General features: G+C 31.8%; 1 protein-coding gene across 1 annotated transcript in view; it reads right to left on the bottom strand.

Annotated features, from left to right (window-relative positions):
• Positions 1-3,334: 3,334 nt before the first annotated feature.
• The window catches only part of LOC149568704 (immune-associated nucleotide-binding protein 9-like), a 65,056-nt gene continuing 51,596 nt past the window's right edge, over positions 3,335-16,794 (bottom strand). The window contains exon 6 of the mRNA XM_089821592.1: positions 3,335-3,799. Coding sequence (XP_089677718.1) covers positions 3,671-3,799 — 129 coding nt within the window. The 3' untranslated portion in view covers positions 3,335-3,670. The remainder of the gene's footprint in view (positions 3,800-16,794) is intronic.

The following is a 16,794-nucleotide window of genomic DNA, read 5'->3' as shown; positions in this document are numbered from 1 at the left end:
ATACTGGATCTAGCCTTGCCACAACATTACCTCCCACAGTCTTGATATGTCTGGAATTTCGATCATACGCCTTGATACATTCTAAAACTAATTCCACACATCGAACTACAAGTGGATGTCCTCCTGCATGGGCTAGACCACTTTCCAATGTTCGATGTGCCAAGGTTGACTTATCTTCTCTACTCATCATTTTCCAGAAGTTTGCAACTTCTATATGCCCCATCTTTGTGTCAGATATTTTGAGAAGTGTGCTTTTTAATATCACAGGAAGCTCTTTACCTTGAAATTTATACCTCATAGTATCACTTCTCAAGTATTGCCCTGCTGGAATATGAAATCAATAATCACTTTTCTTTTTATCAAACTCTGCGTTCTATTTTCTTCAAGCAATCGTGAAACTTTATTAAAATCCCTACTTCACTTGAAGAATCCAGCATTTATCTAGAGCATTCACATGACGTTTTTCAATCCCTTATCAATACCATTTGGTTCACCTTTTCAAAACAACGCACACGTCTCATATGCAACAGAGGTATTTTGTCAAACAATTCAGTAGATCTGTTTGATGAATGTGGATGCACTTAGACTTGGCATTCCGTCAAACAGTTAGACGCATTTGTAGTGTTGTTGTGTTCATGCCTATCAGAGCTGCATATGCCTTTGTTACAAACTGATATTGCCGAGTTGGATTCAATTATTTAATCATTTGAAATGTATTTGAATTGAATGTCCAGCCGGCTTTTCTGAATATAATAATAATATAAAGATATAATCAATGTTTGAACAACCGTCTATGCATTGCCATCTTACAAATTACAAATCAAATCATTCATGTGCGCGGCTGTGATTCCATCTGGGGGAGCAATAGATTGAGTTGGTTGTATTATACTTGGGGCTGCATGTCTATGACCAACTTTTTGCATAAGAGTGAAAAAAAAGATTAACAATATCTTGTAATATCAACCTTAAATGAAACCGCATGCCTGCATTTTCTTCAGCTTTGCGCATTATGGAGTATCAATGAAACTTAATTCTCTGCCTGCTAATGCATCAACGTATTATGTCAGACCCTTGGAATACAAAATCTGTTCCAAATTGTCTTCAAATGGTCTGCTCACGTGTTGGTCTAAGGCTTGTATTGGCGGCTTAGGAACAACTGACTTAAGATGGGAATTTAATCAAACAATTGAATGACAATGTCCATATCATTCTACGTTTCCATGGGCCTATCGTGGCAGGAGGGACAAGCCATATTCCCAAACAAACTACACACCTTGTGAATGGTCAGATTTCCCACGTTTTGAAATGCATGGTTCTACTCTCCATATGCGTGCATCCTCTATGTCACCCTCTTTGCAATACACGACATCAAGCAAGTTCTCTGCAAAGACACTTCAATAATTATATACCTGCTCCAATACTTCCATTCCCTCCTTTGCATTCATGTCTTGCAGATTTTGTGTTTAATCTCTATTAACAACATCTTCTGAAAGACTTGGCAGTCGGTCTATATGCATTATTAAACCAATTTCTTCTGAGTGCGTCTTGAAACATATAGTTATCAATGCCTCATAGAGCATATTCAGTCATTTATATTCCATTAAATGTGGAATCTTAGCTCTTAAAATTCAAGTAAGGTATGGAATCCAATCGGCAGCAAAGGTTTGGAAGTGCAGGTTGAGCTTTCATGAAATCACGTGCCTTTGGGTTTCACTTTCAATGATTATTTAATACTGTTCATTAATGCCTCCAAAACATTCAGATCCTTTTGTCTTTATTTTCAGCCAGTAGTTGCTTTAACGGGTAGGTTTTGGGTTGGGAAGTTCGGGTTAGGATTGGGTTAAAAAGTTGGAGTACGGGGAGAGAGAGTGTTTTAGTACATGGAGAGAGAAAAATTAAGTGAGAAAACCCAAATCAAAACCTTTGGTTCTCTCTAAAAAATTTTGTAAGTGGAGAGAGAAAAATACGGGGAGAGAAAAAATGTTGAAGAGAGAGTGAAACTCAAACCCAAACCCAAACCTGTACTTATCTCTACAAGTTGGAGTAAGTGGAGAGAGAAAAGTACAGGGAGAGAGAAAGTTTGGTTCTACTTGAGGACTAATCTCTCTCTTTCTTATTAATTAATATAATTAAACCTCCTTGTAAAATGTTTGAGTAACACGAATATAATTTACTTGGATTGTCGGGAAGGCACATGAATCCAGATCAATGATGATAATTTGAACCATTTGTTGCATATTATTATTATTTATTGTGATCTATGAAATTTGTCCGATTATTTCAAGATAGACGCAGATGCTTAGTTAAACCATTGTCCCGCCCAAAACCCGAAATTGAATTTTCCTTGCTTGAGAAAAGATGACTCGCCCAAAGGATTTGACCTTGTAATCCCTTGTGATTGATCGGTACCCTCTGAATCTTCTTTACAAATATTGGAAGCCCAATTGGCCACGACTATATTCTCTGTTCTTTTCTACACAAACACAGCGCTAAAATCTTGCAATAGCTCCTCCCAATGCCTCAGGTGCCATTAATCTGTAACAACTTTGAACAGTGTTCATATTTAATTCAATGTTAAAAAAAAAAAAAACTCTGTTGGAAAGAGATCACTTACAATGAATGGCATGTTGTCGTTAATGGCAACTACATGCATTTATCATAGTCAGCCAAGTACTTTGTTTGGGTTATTATAATAAAATAAATCTAACAAATAAAAAAGTATTCATAGATATATAACTTTTAAATTATTATCCTAAATCTAATGGAGACATTCAATATGCTTCATAGTAATAAACAAATTAATGCAACTCAGTGAGTTATCAATTAGGGAAGTCCAACATGAAGAGGTTTAGGAGGAACTCCATATAGGCAAGCTTTGTGTCTGAAACCTCTTCGGCTTAGAGCCAAGGAATGAGGGGCATCCACACTATCAAAATCACACTGGGACATGATCTCCGCCTCATCCCTTTTGATGTTAGAACCTTACAATCAACAACTATCAAAATCACACCGAGACAATACCTGACAGATTCTTTGTGAACCATTCAACTTCACACGAAAGATCTATTGACAATAAATAATAATAATTATTACAATTAATCTTATTTTAGATCTATTACAAAATAAAAAATTAATCAAGAATTATAATTAATAATAATTTAGATCTATTAGAAAACGAAATTTTTTTTTAACTAAACCTTCTGAAACATAAATTTATCAAATGAGACCAATACACACTTTAAAATTGTTTAATTCACATTTTAACATAATTATATATTAGAATTCCAGCTTCACTCGTATAACCCATAACTCAAACAAATGCATGCACCATAAATATCAAAAGAAGCATTTCCTTTTTATGTTTTCAACTGGAATGTTAGTAGCACATAATATAGATGCTTATTCCATGATACGTTGGCTAGATATACGTTTGTTAATTATTTGATCAAACGATCCGAACTTTTAGCATCAGCACAAACGTAATTATCTTCATAAACACTATATTATTGTAAGAATGCATACTATGTTAGTTTTTCCCATACAATTGAGGAACAATCTAACCATCCATCATTTATGGGTTTCTTGATTATATCGAAATGCTCAATTCTAAAGCTTCTGAGCTTCAAATTATTCTTCTCATTGTTGTTTCTATTTTCTTCAAGATCTATTTTCACCAATAGCGATAGTATCGACTTCTTTGCAGAGAATTGACTTGCTCTTGCAGATATTGTATTGTCTGCCTTGAACTTCTTTCATTAGCGTCCATCCTCTCTTGCATAGCATTCATGTTCTGTGCCATCTGTACCCCAAAACAATTCAATTATCATCACAAAAAAGAGGCATGCATATACTAAATTTCAAATACACCAATTTAAGCAAGGAAGTGCATAAGAATCACTTGGTTTTCACACACCCAATTTATATATATATATATATATATATATATATATATATATATATGGAAAAAATCTGATACAATGTTAAATACTAAGCTCAAAAATAAATGGAAATACATGAAACTTTCTCAAATTAAGAAGCATTACAAATTAAAGTAAAAAGTCTTATTCGTACTTGCTGATATTGTGACAAGTTTTAGATTTCATATATTAACTAGTGATTGAAACCAATCACAATTTACAATATTTTACAATATTTTAATTTATAAAGTTAAAAGTCTTTTGAGTCTTATATGAATGATTGCAATAGCATTTTTTAAATCATAATGTAGTTGTTGCTTATATATTATTATATTATTATAATTTGGAGTTTTAGAATTCAAGTGCTCATAAAATAAGATTTAATATTTTTAATATAAATTTTTTTTTAAAACAATTATAATATTTATATATATATTTCAATTAATAAATTGAATATAAACATATAAATTTATAACATGCATTATTTTAATTCTATAAAAATATGTTTAATGAAAAAAATATATTTGTAACATATTATAACATTTTTTAAATATAATAATTTATGCATTATAGATATAGTCAAATAATAAATTAATATAAAATTATATAATTTATATCATGTACTATATATTTATTTTTATACAAATTAATATTTTACATTTTACATCACTATATAAATATATTTAATATATATAATAATAAAAATTTAATTTATAAAATTAAAGCTATAATCAATTTATAATTGATAATATTTTAATCAACGTTGACCTTAAAATAGATAAATTTAAATCTATTTTGATAGATCTTTATTTCGCTTTTTCTAAACGATCAAATGGTTAAGCAGGGGTTCTTTGGTTGAAAAATGTTTGTTTAACACATTAAATAGGTTTGTTGTTCGGTTCTTAAGAAAAACCGCTTTATAAAAAAATATATGTAAAATCAGCCTTTTTAAGAAACATTTTAAAACAGTCAGTTATTGTTCTTAATCTTAAGGAAAAAAACGCAAGAGTGTTCACAAAAAATAAAGAAATCAACGTCTTCGATTTCTAAGCATCTGTCACATTTCAATTTGAAAGGGATAAATTTAATAAAATAATTTAGAGGATCCTGAAAATATGGCAATTCGAATTTCGAGTTTGAGTGTTTTATATGTAGACAAGAACATTTTATAGATGCATATTTGATTGTTAAGCAAAATCATATAGTTCAAACATATATTTAAAATCTTATTGATTTGAATATAATAAATTCAAAATAAGATTTTGAACAAAATTGTTAATGCATTATTTAATTTTTATAGAGATTATTTTAAATTTTGAATTTAAAAAAAATTAAATTATTTAATTTTCAACTAATGTTCTTTGGATACATATCAATTTAACTAATCTTAACAACATATTGATAGGAAAGAAGAGTTTAAATAACAACATATTGATAAAAGTATTCCAGATATCTTTACAAAGTTTTGAAATTTCCCAATTTAGTATCTTAAATTTGAAGTTTATAATATTTCAGTGTTGCATGCTTTTGGATATTCCATACTTGGATACAACAATATAAATATTTGTTTAAACATTCTTATTAACGTACTTTAAATATAATGTTACATATTATTTATACTTGAGTTTATATAATAATAAGTGTTAAAATTATATTTTAATTGATTGAGTATAATAGACGAAGTGGTATGATATATAAAATGACATGTATTCGTAAAAAATATTATGAATTTGAAAAAAAACATCTCTTACACCATGGATTACTTTCTTTATAATATCTTATTTAGTGGTAACATTATTTTGGAGGTTTGATGGTTTGAAGAACGTTAATTTAGGTTAGGGTATAAATAGGATTGAGAAAACACTTTACAATTTTATTTGCACTCATTTTTTAAAAGATTGTTTTGCTAAAGGAATTTTAGCTTGAAGGGACACTAGATGGTGATTTCTACCTCTCCTCATTTCAATTAGCTTTTCTAAAGGTTGACTCAATGGTTGTTTTAAAATTCTTGTATTTAGGGCTTATGTCATCCAAAATTAGTGATTTCCTCTTTGAGATACAAATGTACACATGGTTTGTTCCTTTAATGATGTTTAAGTTGGAGATGTTTTTTCTTTAGCTACTTGCATGAAATTTTATTTAATTAACATTATTTTCATGTGTTTCTTGAAACTAGCATATATTGTGATAAAAGGTTTTGCAATAATTATTTGACATTAGTTTCATGTCATAGCAGTTAGATTCCCGTGCTTAAAACTAGCATATATTGTGATAAAAGGTTTCTAGTATTTAATTGATAATAGTTAAATTGTTCTCCATTTTATGTCTCTATCATATTCTTAAACATCACACATTAAGGAATAAGCTTAAATAAGTCAAATTTGACTATTTGTTAGCCTACAAAATTTAATGATGAGTTGGAAAATGAGTGGGGGTGGGATTTCAAATTTCAAGTTCTCTGGGAAGGAAGGTGTTGATGAAGATGATGATCCAGGTGGCTATGGGAAGAATTTTGTATTGTGGGGGGGGGGAGGGGATTTCTATTTTTAAGGTCCTTTGGGCCTCTAAAAACACCTACAGGTGCTTCATTGATTTTCTGCCATACTTGATGTACTATTTTCCTTTTTTCCTTGCTTAGTCCCCTACTTTTAATGATTTCGTTGGTTTTTTTCCCTTTTATTGTGGGTTCCCCTTCTCTTTGGTTGCATGGTCATGTTGGAGAAGGTTTGGTTTGGACCAATATGGGGACTCCTCCCTATGAAAAGACTTTCTTTCAGAGAGACTTGGTCCCTATGTTATGTCTCTTGACAATGATATTATAGAAGCTCCTACTTTTTGGTGGCTTCTTGGGATTTTTAGTGACTGGGGTTATGTTGAAACTTGGTCCTTTAAACTTCTTGAACTTATATTCCATCAGCTAATTGGGAGTGTTTATGGAAAGCAACTTAGACAATTTTGGTTGAGAGATTTAGGGGTAGCTCTTGATCTCTTGTCTTCTTGGTTTCAATTTTCTTCTACATTACCATGTGCAGGTGCTTAGAAATTTCTCTCCCCCATGGTTGTGGTGGTTGTGGAGTGTTTTAACTCTGGGGTGTCGACCAATTTTCTATGCCTACTATTCCTGTTTGGCCCTACATGCTTAGGCGAAGTATTTTTTATTTGGTTAAGTAACTATTAACAAATTCTACTCTTGATAGGTGTAGTAGGGAGTTGACCCATATTTCTACCCATGACCCTATCTTTTCCTAGGGTAATATTTAGATACAACAGACTATTGAAAAGTTGGTACTTGATGACCCTAAGGTTATTGTTGGAAGATTATTTTAGGGCTTAGATTTTGGACCCCTTATGATTCTTTCTGATCAATCTATGCTACTAGACTATACACTTATGAGAATTGGGTGGTGCCTTGTTCCTTGGAATGCATGTTTCTTTTGTATTGAGTTTAAACCTCTTCTTAGGATATGGTCACAATAGTACAATGCTTCTATTATGGTGTTTACATGGCTTCTTTGAGAAGGTTTGGAGGACCCAAAATTATTTGGATGAGGATGGAGTTGGTCTCTAGCACCTTCCTCTCTTTTTGGTAGGGGTGAAGCCCTTTTGGGTTGTATCTACTTAGGCTCTAATTTCTCAATAGAGCTTTGTATTGTCTTGGGGTATGGTTTCCTTGCTAATAATGGTTTTTATCGAAGGATAGGTTCTTGTCTAAGTTCTATTCTTGGTGGAGGTAATTATCATCCTTTAGATGGTTATTTTCTAATCTAGAGGAAGAGAAGATGTAAGCTTGCAAAAGGATTTTCTCCCCTTCATGTAGATGAGAATAACTTTGGTTGGATTTGGATGTAGCTCTCATGGGATGATGTTGCTGGAATGGGAAGAGTTATGGGATTCCCAAGTATGGAATGGATTGTGGTGCTCCCTTGGTCCCTTGGTGATTCAGTGGTGTGGGGATTTATACCCCAATTGCTTTGATATGTTGTTGGAAGGTGGAGGCTTTCCTTTATGGAGTGCAAGTCTCATTGAAAGGCTCATTTTTTTTCTTTCATGTTGAGTGGCCTATCCTTTTAGTTTTAATGGATCATTATTATTATTATTTTTGGTGGGATGATTGAGCTAAAAGTTTTCAAGGGCTCATTCTAGATTGTTAGTTTTAATATATTTGTGGAGCTGGTTTTGGGGCTATTCCCAACCTTGTGTTTGAACCTTGTTTTGGATGGAAAAGGAAATGGCACTAGTGTCTCCTCCTCTTCCTTTTGGCACACTTCTTCATTGTTCCTATTGAGGAAGACCTCTTTTGTATAGAGGTTGAAAGGGGTTTTGTAGTTGGGAGATGGATCTCTTTTGAGGTGTTCTCTTTCATTAATGGGAGACTCATCTCTCATCATTTTGGCTCAATTTTGAAGTGGGATTATATAGATTGTTTATTTGATCATGTTTACTAATTTTAAGATGGCTCTATTAGCATCTTTTATCTCATTTACCCTCCTAAAGGTGGTTGGAAATGTGTTGTCTTTGTCTTGTTTTGAAACCTTCATTGTAAATGGTTAGTTATGACCTGGCATTATTCTATTGACAACACAAGACTTCTTGCCTTGTATTGATTTCTTGTTGTAAAGGACTAGCACTCTGATTTCGCTTCTTTTCTATATCAAAAACACTTTTAGCCTACAAATCCAACCTTACTATGTGATATTTAAGATATTTCAACATAGAGTTCATCTCTTTATCTACTAGTGGAGAAGTAGAGAATTTCCTATTTATGGTGTACTTTACTAATCAAGCATGGTATTCAAATTATACTCAAATTATACTACCAAGGCATTAAAGAAAAAAATATTTTGATCCTCTATGAATATTGGATAAAAATGGATCCCTTGGCACTATTTACAAAAGTTGCCTGTTGTTTCTTAACTTTTTCTATGGATATTTTGTAAATAGTTTTTTTTTAGTATAATTTATTACAACACCAATAATGTAGTATATTAACTACGATAGATAATTTGAGAAGTAGTGTTTGCATTGTTAAAATATCTATCTACTTTCTATAATCTCCACTTTATAAATTCATATTAAATATAATATCATATATATTGCAATAAAATAACATTTTAAAAATCTTTCATAACACTTATATATGGCACACATCTATTCTATTGAATTTAGGAAAGGTGAGTATGTTGGATAGAATGAAATAGATATTGGTCACAAACAATGTTCAGAGAGGTTATTAAGTTGTGCATCTTGTCAATGAAATCTTTAACATACTATGTGGGTGAAGGGTATAGTATAATGTACATGTAATATGTGTTCTTTTATTTATTTTTATATGTAGATTGAAGTTTTTAAATGTAGTCAATGTGATCAAGACTAAAACTACCCTTAATAAAATTTATAGTATAAAATTTGTGTGGAAATCTGAATGTAAGGAGAAGTTAGGGTTTAACAACCAATATTGACATTTTGGTCAAGTAAATAAAGGAAAATAAAAGAGTTATCCTAGTATGAGAATTTTAGTTGACGAGATTGATAAGTATTACATGATATTAATTTTCATACTTAGTAAATGAAAATTAAAACAAAATTGATGAAAATATATTTATAAATAATGAAAAATAGAAAATAACTAGGAGGGAGGCAGGGGGGGGGGGGTGGCGATGGGGGGTGAGGATCAGTCATCTCGAGGTCCAAATGTTCTAAATAAACTTTTGACCACTTTTGACAACTCATATTTATTCATTAGTATACTCTGTCTCTATATTAGCTTAATAGTAACATAAAATTGTAGTTCACTGTCCCAATAGTGACCTACTTGCAGAATGTAAAGAAAAAAAAGTACATCAAATAGAATTCACACAACTATAACACTAGGATTTTGTGTGGAAACCCATGGGAAAAACCATGAGTAACACACTATCAAATTTTCATTGTTCTGAAGTAAGCTCAGTAAAAAACCAACCTTGTTAAAGGTTAAAATACACACTATTAGGGTGACCTTGTTAAAGGATTTAATTAACCTATTAGGAGTGGCCTTGTTAAAGGGCTTAAGAACATTCTACTAGAATGTCCCCTTGATTAAAGGATTTTTACTAATACAATAGTTAGAAAGTAACATCAGGTTGATCAGATAAATACAATTCATTCTGAAAATATAGATCACAGTGTGTCTCATCCGATGATCTATTGATTGGTCTTCATTCATATGTCCATCACTGATTCACTTGGAAACCCTTCTAATATATACACTTCACCTCTACTCAACACTTCACAACCTTGTGGTCAAATTTGTCATTCAATAGAATAAAAAATGCTCCAATCTATCTAGGTTATTCTTATGCCTCCTTAAATATATAGCTTTGATTTTTTTCATTAAACATCCCTATTTACTAGGGTTAGGTCAGATTCATCAAATCCTTCCATCATTTTATTTTTCCCTGTCTCCTTTTAGATACTTCTCAAAACTTCTCTTTGAATCTATGTCTAGAAATGTTCAAATACAATTTACCATGCATTAAATGCTCCATATAATCAACACTTATCCTTCACATTCTTTGACCAATTCAAAAAATCAATTGTGTTAGTTAGGAATATTAATTCCTTCACAAACTATCAAACATTGACACTTAGTTAATATTGTGTGCCTTAGTCTCCATCATCACTATACAACTCGATCACTAGTAAACTCTATTGCTCAGAGTATACTCTCTTCACTCGGCCTAAGTTTTTTGATACTTATTTTCATTAATGCTTTTCTGTAAATATATTTTCTTGGCTTCTACTATTCACTTGGTTGACATTAGCACAACTTAGCTTCAATTATGAGTTCCTTAATCTTATACTTTCTTGCTTGGTTTATGCTATACATTTGATCCTCCATTGATCATCTATACTAGGCTTCAACTCAACTATCTGTACATTATGTTGTCAAAGTCTAACTAATCAAGTGTCCATTGTAATTCAACGTAACTCAACCTTTCTATGAGGTCTTCTTGTTATCTCATCTTTTCAAATCCTCTTCATCAATTATCTTGATATGGTACTCTACTCAGGTAGAAACTATCTTACCAATAAGGTTTGGCATTCATGATAATATAACAATTGTTCCAATTGTAGCTTCCAACAGTCTCCATCTTTGGAATTGGTGGCAACACCTCAAGTTACCATGAAATCCAAAAAATCATTCTAGTATCCATTGATTTTCTTTTGTGAACTCTCTTTGTGTTATATAACTAATCTTCATTAATATCCTTAGTTTTATTCTGATTTTCATGTCTTTATCCAACAATCTTCCTAATCTCATTTGTTAGGTTCATTTTGATTCTCATCTAGCCAACTCTAATAGATAACACCTCTAGACATTAATTATAACAACTAACAACTCCCTCTTTGATATATATCTTCTTATGTGTTAACTTCTTGACTTCACAAGTTGAATGGTAAATGTACATACTCTCCCTCTTTCTCATTGTTGATGATAATTAATTAACTTCTCTCCCTCTTTTAGAACAATGCCAAAGACACTTCAATCTATCTCATACATCTTCGACATGTAGAAATCTATTTGTAAGTTCTCTAAACTAGATTCTCCCTCTTTCATCTTGCTCATGATTGTATCTATGCTAGCATTATATCTCAAACTCCTCACAATCTTCTCAAAAAAATTAGATATATCCTAAGGTGTGACATATTGCATCAATTTGTAAGATATTATGATAAAAAAAATTGATGTAGAGCTCCATCTTAGCTTAGGTAGCATTTAATGAAGGAATACCTTGCAATTTGCCTCTTAGCTAGTCATGAGCATCCTTAGGTAAAGCTTTAGTAAAAATATCAGCTATATGCTCCTTTTTATTCACATACTTTAATCTCACTTCTTTGTCTTGTACCAACTCTCTCAAGTAATATTTGATAACAATGTTGATGCTCTTAGTGTGCATCATGGGATTTTTAGATATCTTTATAGCACTTGTGTTATTACGAAATATGACAACAGGTTCAGTAATCTCTTCCTTCATTCCTTTCAATTTTTTTTTTATCCACACTATGTTAGAAAAATTAAGTGTTGTTGCTACATATCTAGCTTCTCCTGTAGATTAAGAAATACAATTCTATTTCTTTCTTGTTCATGAAAAAAATCTCTTTCTTAGAAAGAAAACTCCATCACTTGTACTCTTTTTGTCATCAACATTTCTAGCCCAATTTGGATCATTACACACTTTCATTTCAAACTTGTCATTTTTCTTGTATTATAGTCCATAATTCTTTATTCCTTTCAAATATATTAGTATCCTTTTTTCAAACATCATATGATTCTCCTTAGGATTTAAAAAAAATCTAGCAACAATTCTAACTACTAGTGCAATATCTGGTCTTCCCTAAACAACATACTATAATTTTCCAATTTTTGATCTATAGATGGTTTGATTCACATTAGTAGAATCATCATTCTAAAAGTTCATGTTAGTAGCCATGGGTGTTCCAACTAGTTTTAAGTCTTCCATTCCAAAGTTCTTTAGTATATCCTTGATGTACTTGGATTGTGTAATGTATATACCATTCTTCATTTGATACACTTGCAAATAATCAAAGAATTTGATCTCTCCAAATATAGACATATCAAACTCTTTCTTCATTTCATTAGAAAATGATTGACACAATGAATCTTGTCCTCCAAGTATGATATCATCCACAAATATCTCAGCTAACAGTATCCCTGTTCTAGATTCAATCTTTATATAGATTACCATTACCATTTTTCCTTACACAACTAATATTTACTAAATATGAATGTAACCTTTTATACCATGCTCTAGGGCTTCGTTTCAATCCATACAATGCTTTTTGTTGCTTAGATACCATATTTCTCTTTCTTGGATCAACAAATACTTTAGGTTATTCAATATAGATATATTCCTCTAGTGTTCCATTCTAAAATAGATATTTGATATCCACTTGATACACTTTGAATCCTTTGTAAGAAAAATATTCAAGTAGATTTCTCATTCCTAATCTTACAACAGGGGAAAATGTCTCCCTATAGTCAATTCCTTATTTTTGTGCATATCCTTTACAAACTATTCATGCTTTATTTCTTGTGACTTCATATTTCTCATTTAGTTTATTTCTAAATACCTACTTTGTACCGATAACTTTTTTGTCCTTTAGTCTAGGTACCAATATCTAGGTCTTTTCCTTCTCAATTTTCTCAATCTCTTCATTCCAGGATGCAATCCAATCTTCATTCTCAAGTGCATCCTTGAATGCTCTAGGCTCATACTCACACAATAAGTATGTCTCACTCCTCAACCTTTTTCTCGTCATAACTCATGAGTCTTTACCTCTAATGATTTAATCTGGTGCATGATATATTCTTACATATTTTTCTAGCATAGACTCTTTCGTTCTTAATTCTTCTTTTTTCTCTTTAGGTTCATCTTCTATACTCAATTCATGTAGTACTTCATCTATCTTGCCTACCTCTTCTGGTTGTTCATCAATTACTTACTGATGCCTGACATGCTCTTCCCGATACTTGGCTCCAATTGGTTAATACTCAAAAGTCTATTGCTATAACTCAGTATTCATTGGTTACTGCTACTCAACAAATTTCTTCTCAGGATTAGGTAGGGTACTAGGCTCTCCTTCATAAACATATACAAAATTATTGTAATCTTTAGGTTCCTTCTTGCATTCAACTTCATTTTTTTATGCATATTCATTAAGTGTAACATTAGCACTTTTCACCACATTGTTAGTGCAAGAATTCAAACATTTGTATACTTTTCTTTTAGTGGAATATCCTAGGAACATGCCTTCATTACTTTTTGTTGATAACAATTATTCATTTGTATATTGTCATTGATGTCACACAAATGTTATACTCTAACTGTGCACTACCAGTTGGAACCAAGTTCAGAAGACTCTTGTATCAACCAAGCATAAGACAAGTTTAGTGATCTAGTTGAATCCAAGCTAGGTTAGTCACCAAAGGATTTTAGTTGTAACTAAGTTAGAAGTTTAGTGTAAACCGAGTTAGGTCAATTATTAAGGAACTCAATGGTAACCGAATGAATCATTAGTACAAGCTAACTTGCATCACAATATTTTTATATATTTATTTTGTTTATGCAAGCCAAATTTATGGATGTTAATTGTTTATTTTTAAGGGTATTCAAGCATAATTAACTATGTAATTAATATATATGAAAGGTCAAGTTGTGGATTAAAATATAGAAGTTGTGGAAAGAAGAAAAGATGTGAATTAAGAAGGATATTTGATATAAGGGAAGAACATCCAAGAAGCTACAAATAATATTTTATCAGGAAGGATCCAAAGGATAGACTAGAATAATGATCTGAATCTACAATCTAGTTGTTTCATCAATCAGGTTAATCATTGTCACTCTATAACAATTGTAGTAGTGAAGATATCTCTTAACAGAGTTGACTTAACATTCATTTTTAAAATCATCTAACAAGGTGACATTTCTAGATCGAAGTGTCCTAAGACCTCTAACAAGACCATTCCAAACAAGGTGATTTAAATCATTTAATAGGGTCACACCTAATAATGTGTTTTGTAACCTTTAACATGGTTGGCTTCTAACAGGGCTAACTTTAGAAGAGTGAAAAGTTGTAACTAGTTGCATTGGTAGTTTTCCCAAATTGGATTTCCATGTTAGATCTTGGTGTCTCGGGTGTTCATGCTATTTTCTTATTTCTTTATCTTTTTGTGACTAAATTTCAAGATTTCTTTGTTCCTAAGTTATAGTGGATTTCTAGTTCTAAGTGAGATGTGAGATAAAAGGAGAGTATTGTATTGACATCTAAGGGATTTAGAATTGTTTTAGTGGTTAATGATTCACCCCTCCCCTCTCAGTTACTCCCCTTATTTTTCCAACAACTAGTATCAGAGCATTTTGTGCTTGTAGGATAGGTTTCAAGGAGCTAATCTAAAGATCAAGATGTATTACAAAAGAGAGATTCCTAAGTTGAATAGAGATAGCTTCAAAGCATGGCAAGAACTCATGAAGCTGCACTTGGCAACTATTGGAGACACATGCCTAAAGTTTCTAGACACCAAGTATGTGGCACCTTCCGATCCTTTGACTATGGATCATATCCTACAAAATAAGAATCACAACACAATGATTATTGACATTACTTGACGAAGTCAAATATTGTCTTACTACTCATGAAATGTGGAAAAAGCTACAAAAGACCTATGGAGGAGATAACAATGTGAGGAGAGCTAAAGCACAAACTTTAAGAGGCTAATTCACAGATGAAGATGAGAGGAGAAGAAAATATTGAAAAATACAATGAAAGAATCAAAGCAAGTGTGAGCACAATCAGAGTCTTAGGAGGAACAATAGATGATGTTACAATAGTTAGCAAGGTATTAAGAACGCTTCTTCCTATTTATGCAATTAGAGTTTTAGCTATTCAAGAGATGAGATGTGATCCAAAAAATGATATAACTTTGGATGCACTAGTGGGAAGGTTAATAGATTTCGAGTTGGATAACCTTGATAACTATCATCCTGGATCTTGGAACATGGAATCAGATTTCAAAGACAAACTAACTCTTTGTAGAAAGGGAGGACACTAAAAAAGAAAAAAATTTGATAGTGAAGAAGAAGAAGAATTTGATGATGACCTTGAAGCTATTTAAGCCCTTCTTGCAAGAAGGTTACCGAAAGGAAAAGGTAAATAAAAAGGAAAATTTCCATTGATTTGTGTCTCTTGTGAAGAAGTTGGTCACATTACTGCAAGGTGTCCAAACAAGGAAAGCAAAGATGAAAGAAAATTTAGCAAGCTCAAAGGAATCTTGTTATATTGCTAAAGATTCTAGCAATGACGATGAAGGTGAAATGGTGTATATTGCTATTAAGAATGAATTAGATGACGAGGATAATGAAAATAAACACTCATTTCTCATGTTATCAAGAATGACACATGGATAATAGATAGTGGTTGTTCTCATTAAGTTTGAACACCTTGATCACTATGCTGGTGGAAGTATTAAATTTGGAAATAATGAACCATGTTATGTGAAGGGAAAAGGTTGCATTGCATTAATTGATGAACTCAAATGTGACAATGCTTACAAGGTTGAAGGAATTTGACATAATCTTCTAAGTGAGGTACAATTGAACAACATTGGATTCAATGTAGAATTCATGAATGGGAAGGCTGTGCTTTTTGATGGTAAAGGAAACCTAGTTGCAACTAGAAATCAGACAAAAGGTAATCTACTCTATCTTGATCTCACTGAAAGTTCATGCTTTTTGGCACAAGTAGAGGAAAGTTGGTTATGGCATAAAATAATGTGTCACATAAACTTTGATAATTTGGTTACTATAAGTAGGAGAAGAAGAGTAAGAGATATTCCAAATCTAAAGAAACCTGAAATGGCCATATTTAAAAAAAATTTAGATTGAAAAGATGGGTAAAACTAGCTTTGAAAGTAAAACTTCAATACTGAAAAAGTCTTGGAACTAGTTCATATAGATCTTTGTGGATCAATAGGTACAGAGAGATATAATGGAGACAAATTTTCATTTTGTCTATTGAAGATTATTCTAGGATGGTGGCAGTAATGAACTTAAAAGAAGAATACGAAACTTTTCAAAAGTTCAAGTGGCATTTGACAAGAGTTGATAAAGAATTAGGAAGGAAATTAAAATGTCTAAGATTAGATAGAGGAGGAGAATTCATCTCTAATGAATTCAATTACTTATGCAATGAAAGAGGAATCAAAAGAAAAGTATTTGCACCTGGTACATCTTAGCAGAATGGCATAGCAAAAAGAAGCAATAGATCCATCATGAATTGTGTAAGGAAATTGATGATAGAGAAAAATGTTGCAACCAAA

The sequence above is a fragment of the Cupressus sempervirens genome, chromosome 3, assembly GCF_028749045.1.
Source record: "Cupressus sempervirens isolate cs-2001-9-10 chromosome 3, ASM2874904v1, whole genome shotgun sequence".
NCBI classification, from domain to species: domain Eukaryota; kingdom Viridiplantae; phylum Streptophyta; class Pinopsida; order Cupressales; family Cupressaceae; genus Cupressus; species Cupressus sempervirens.
This window is presented reverse-complemented; position numbering and strand designations above follow the sequence as displayed.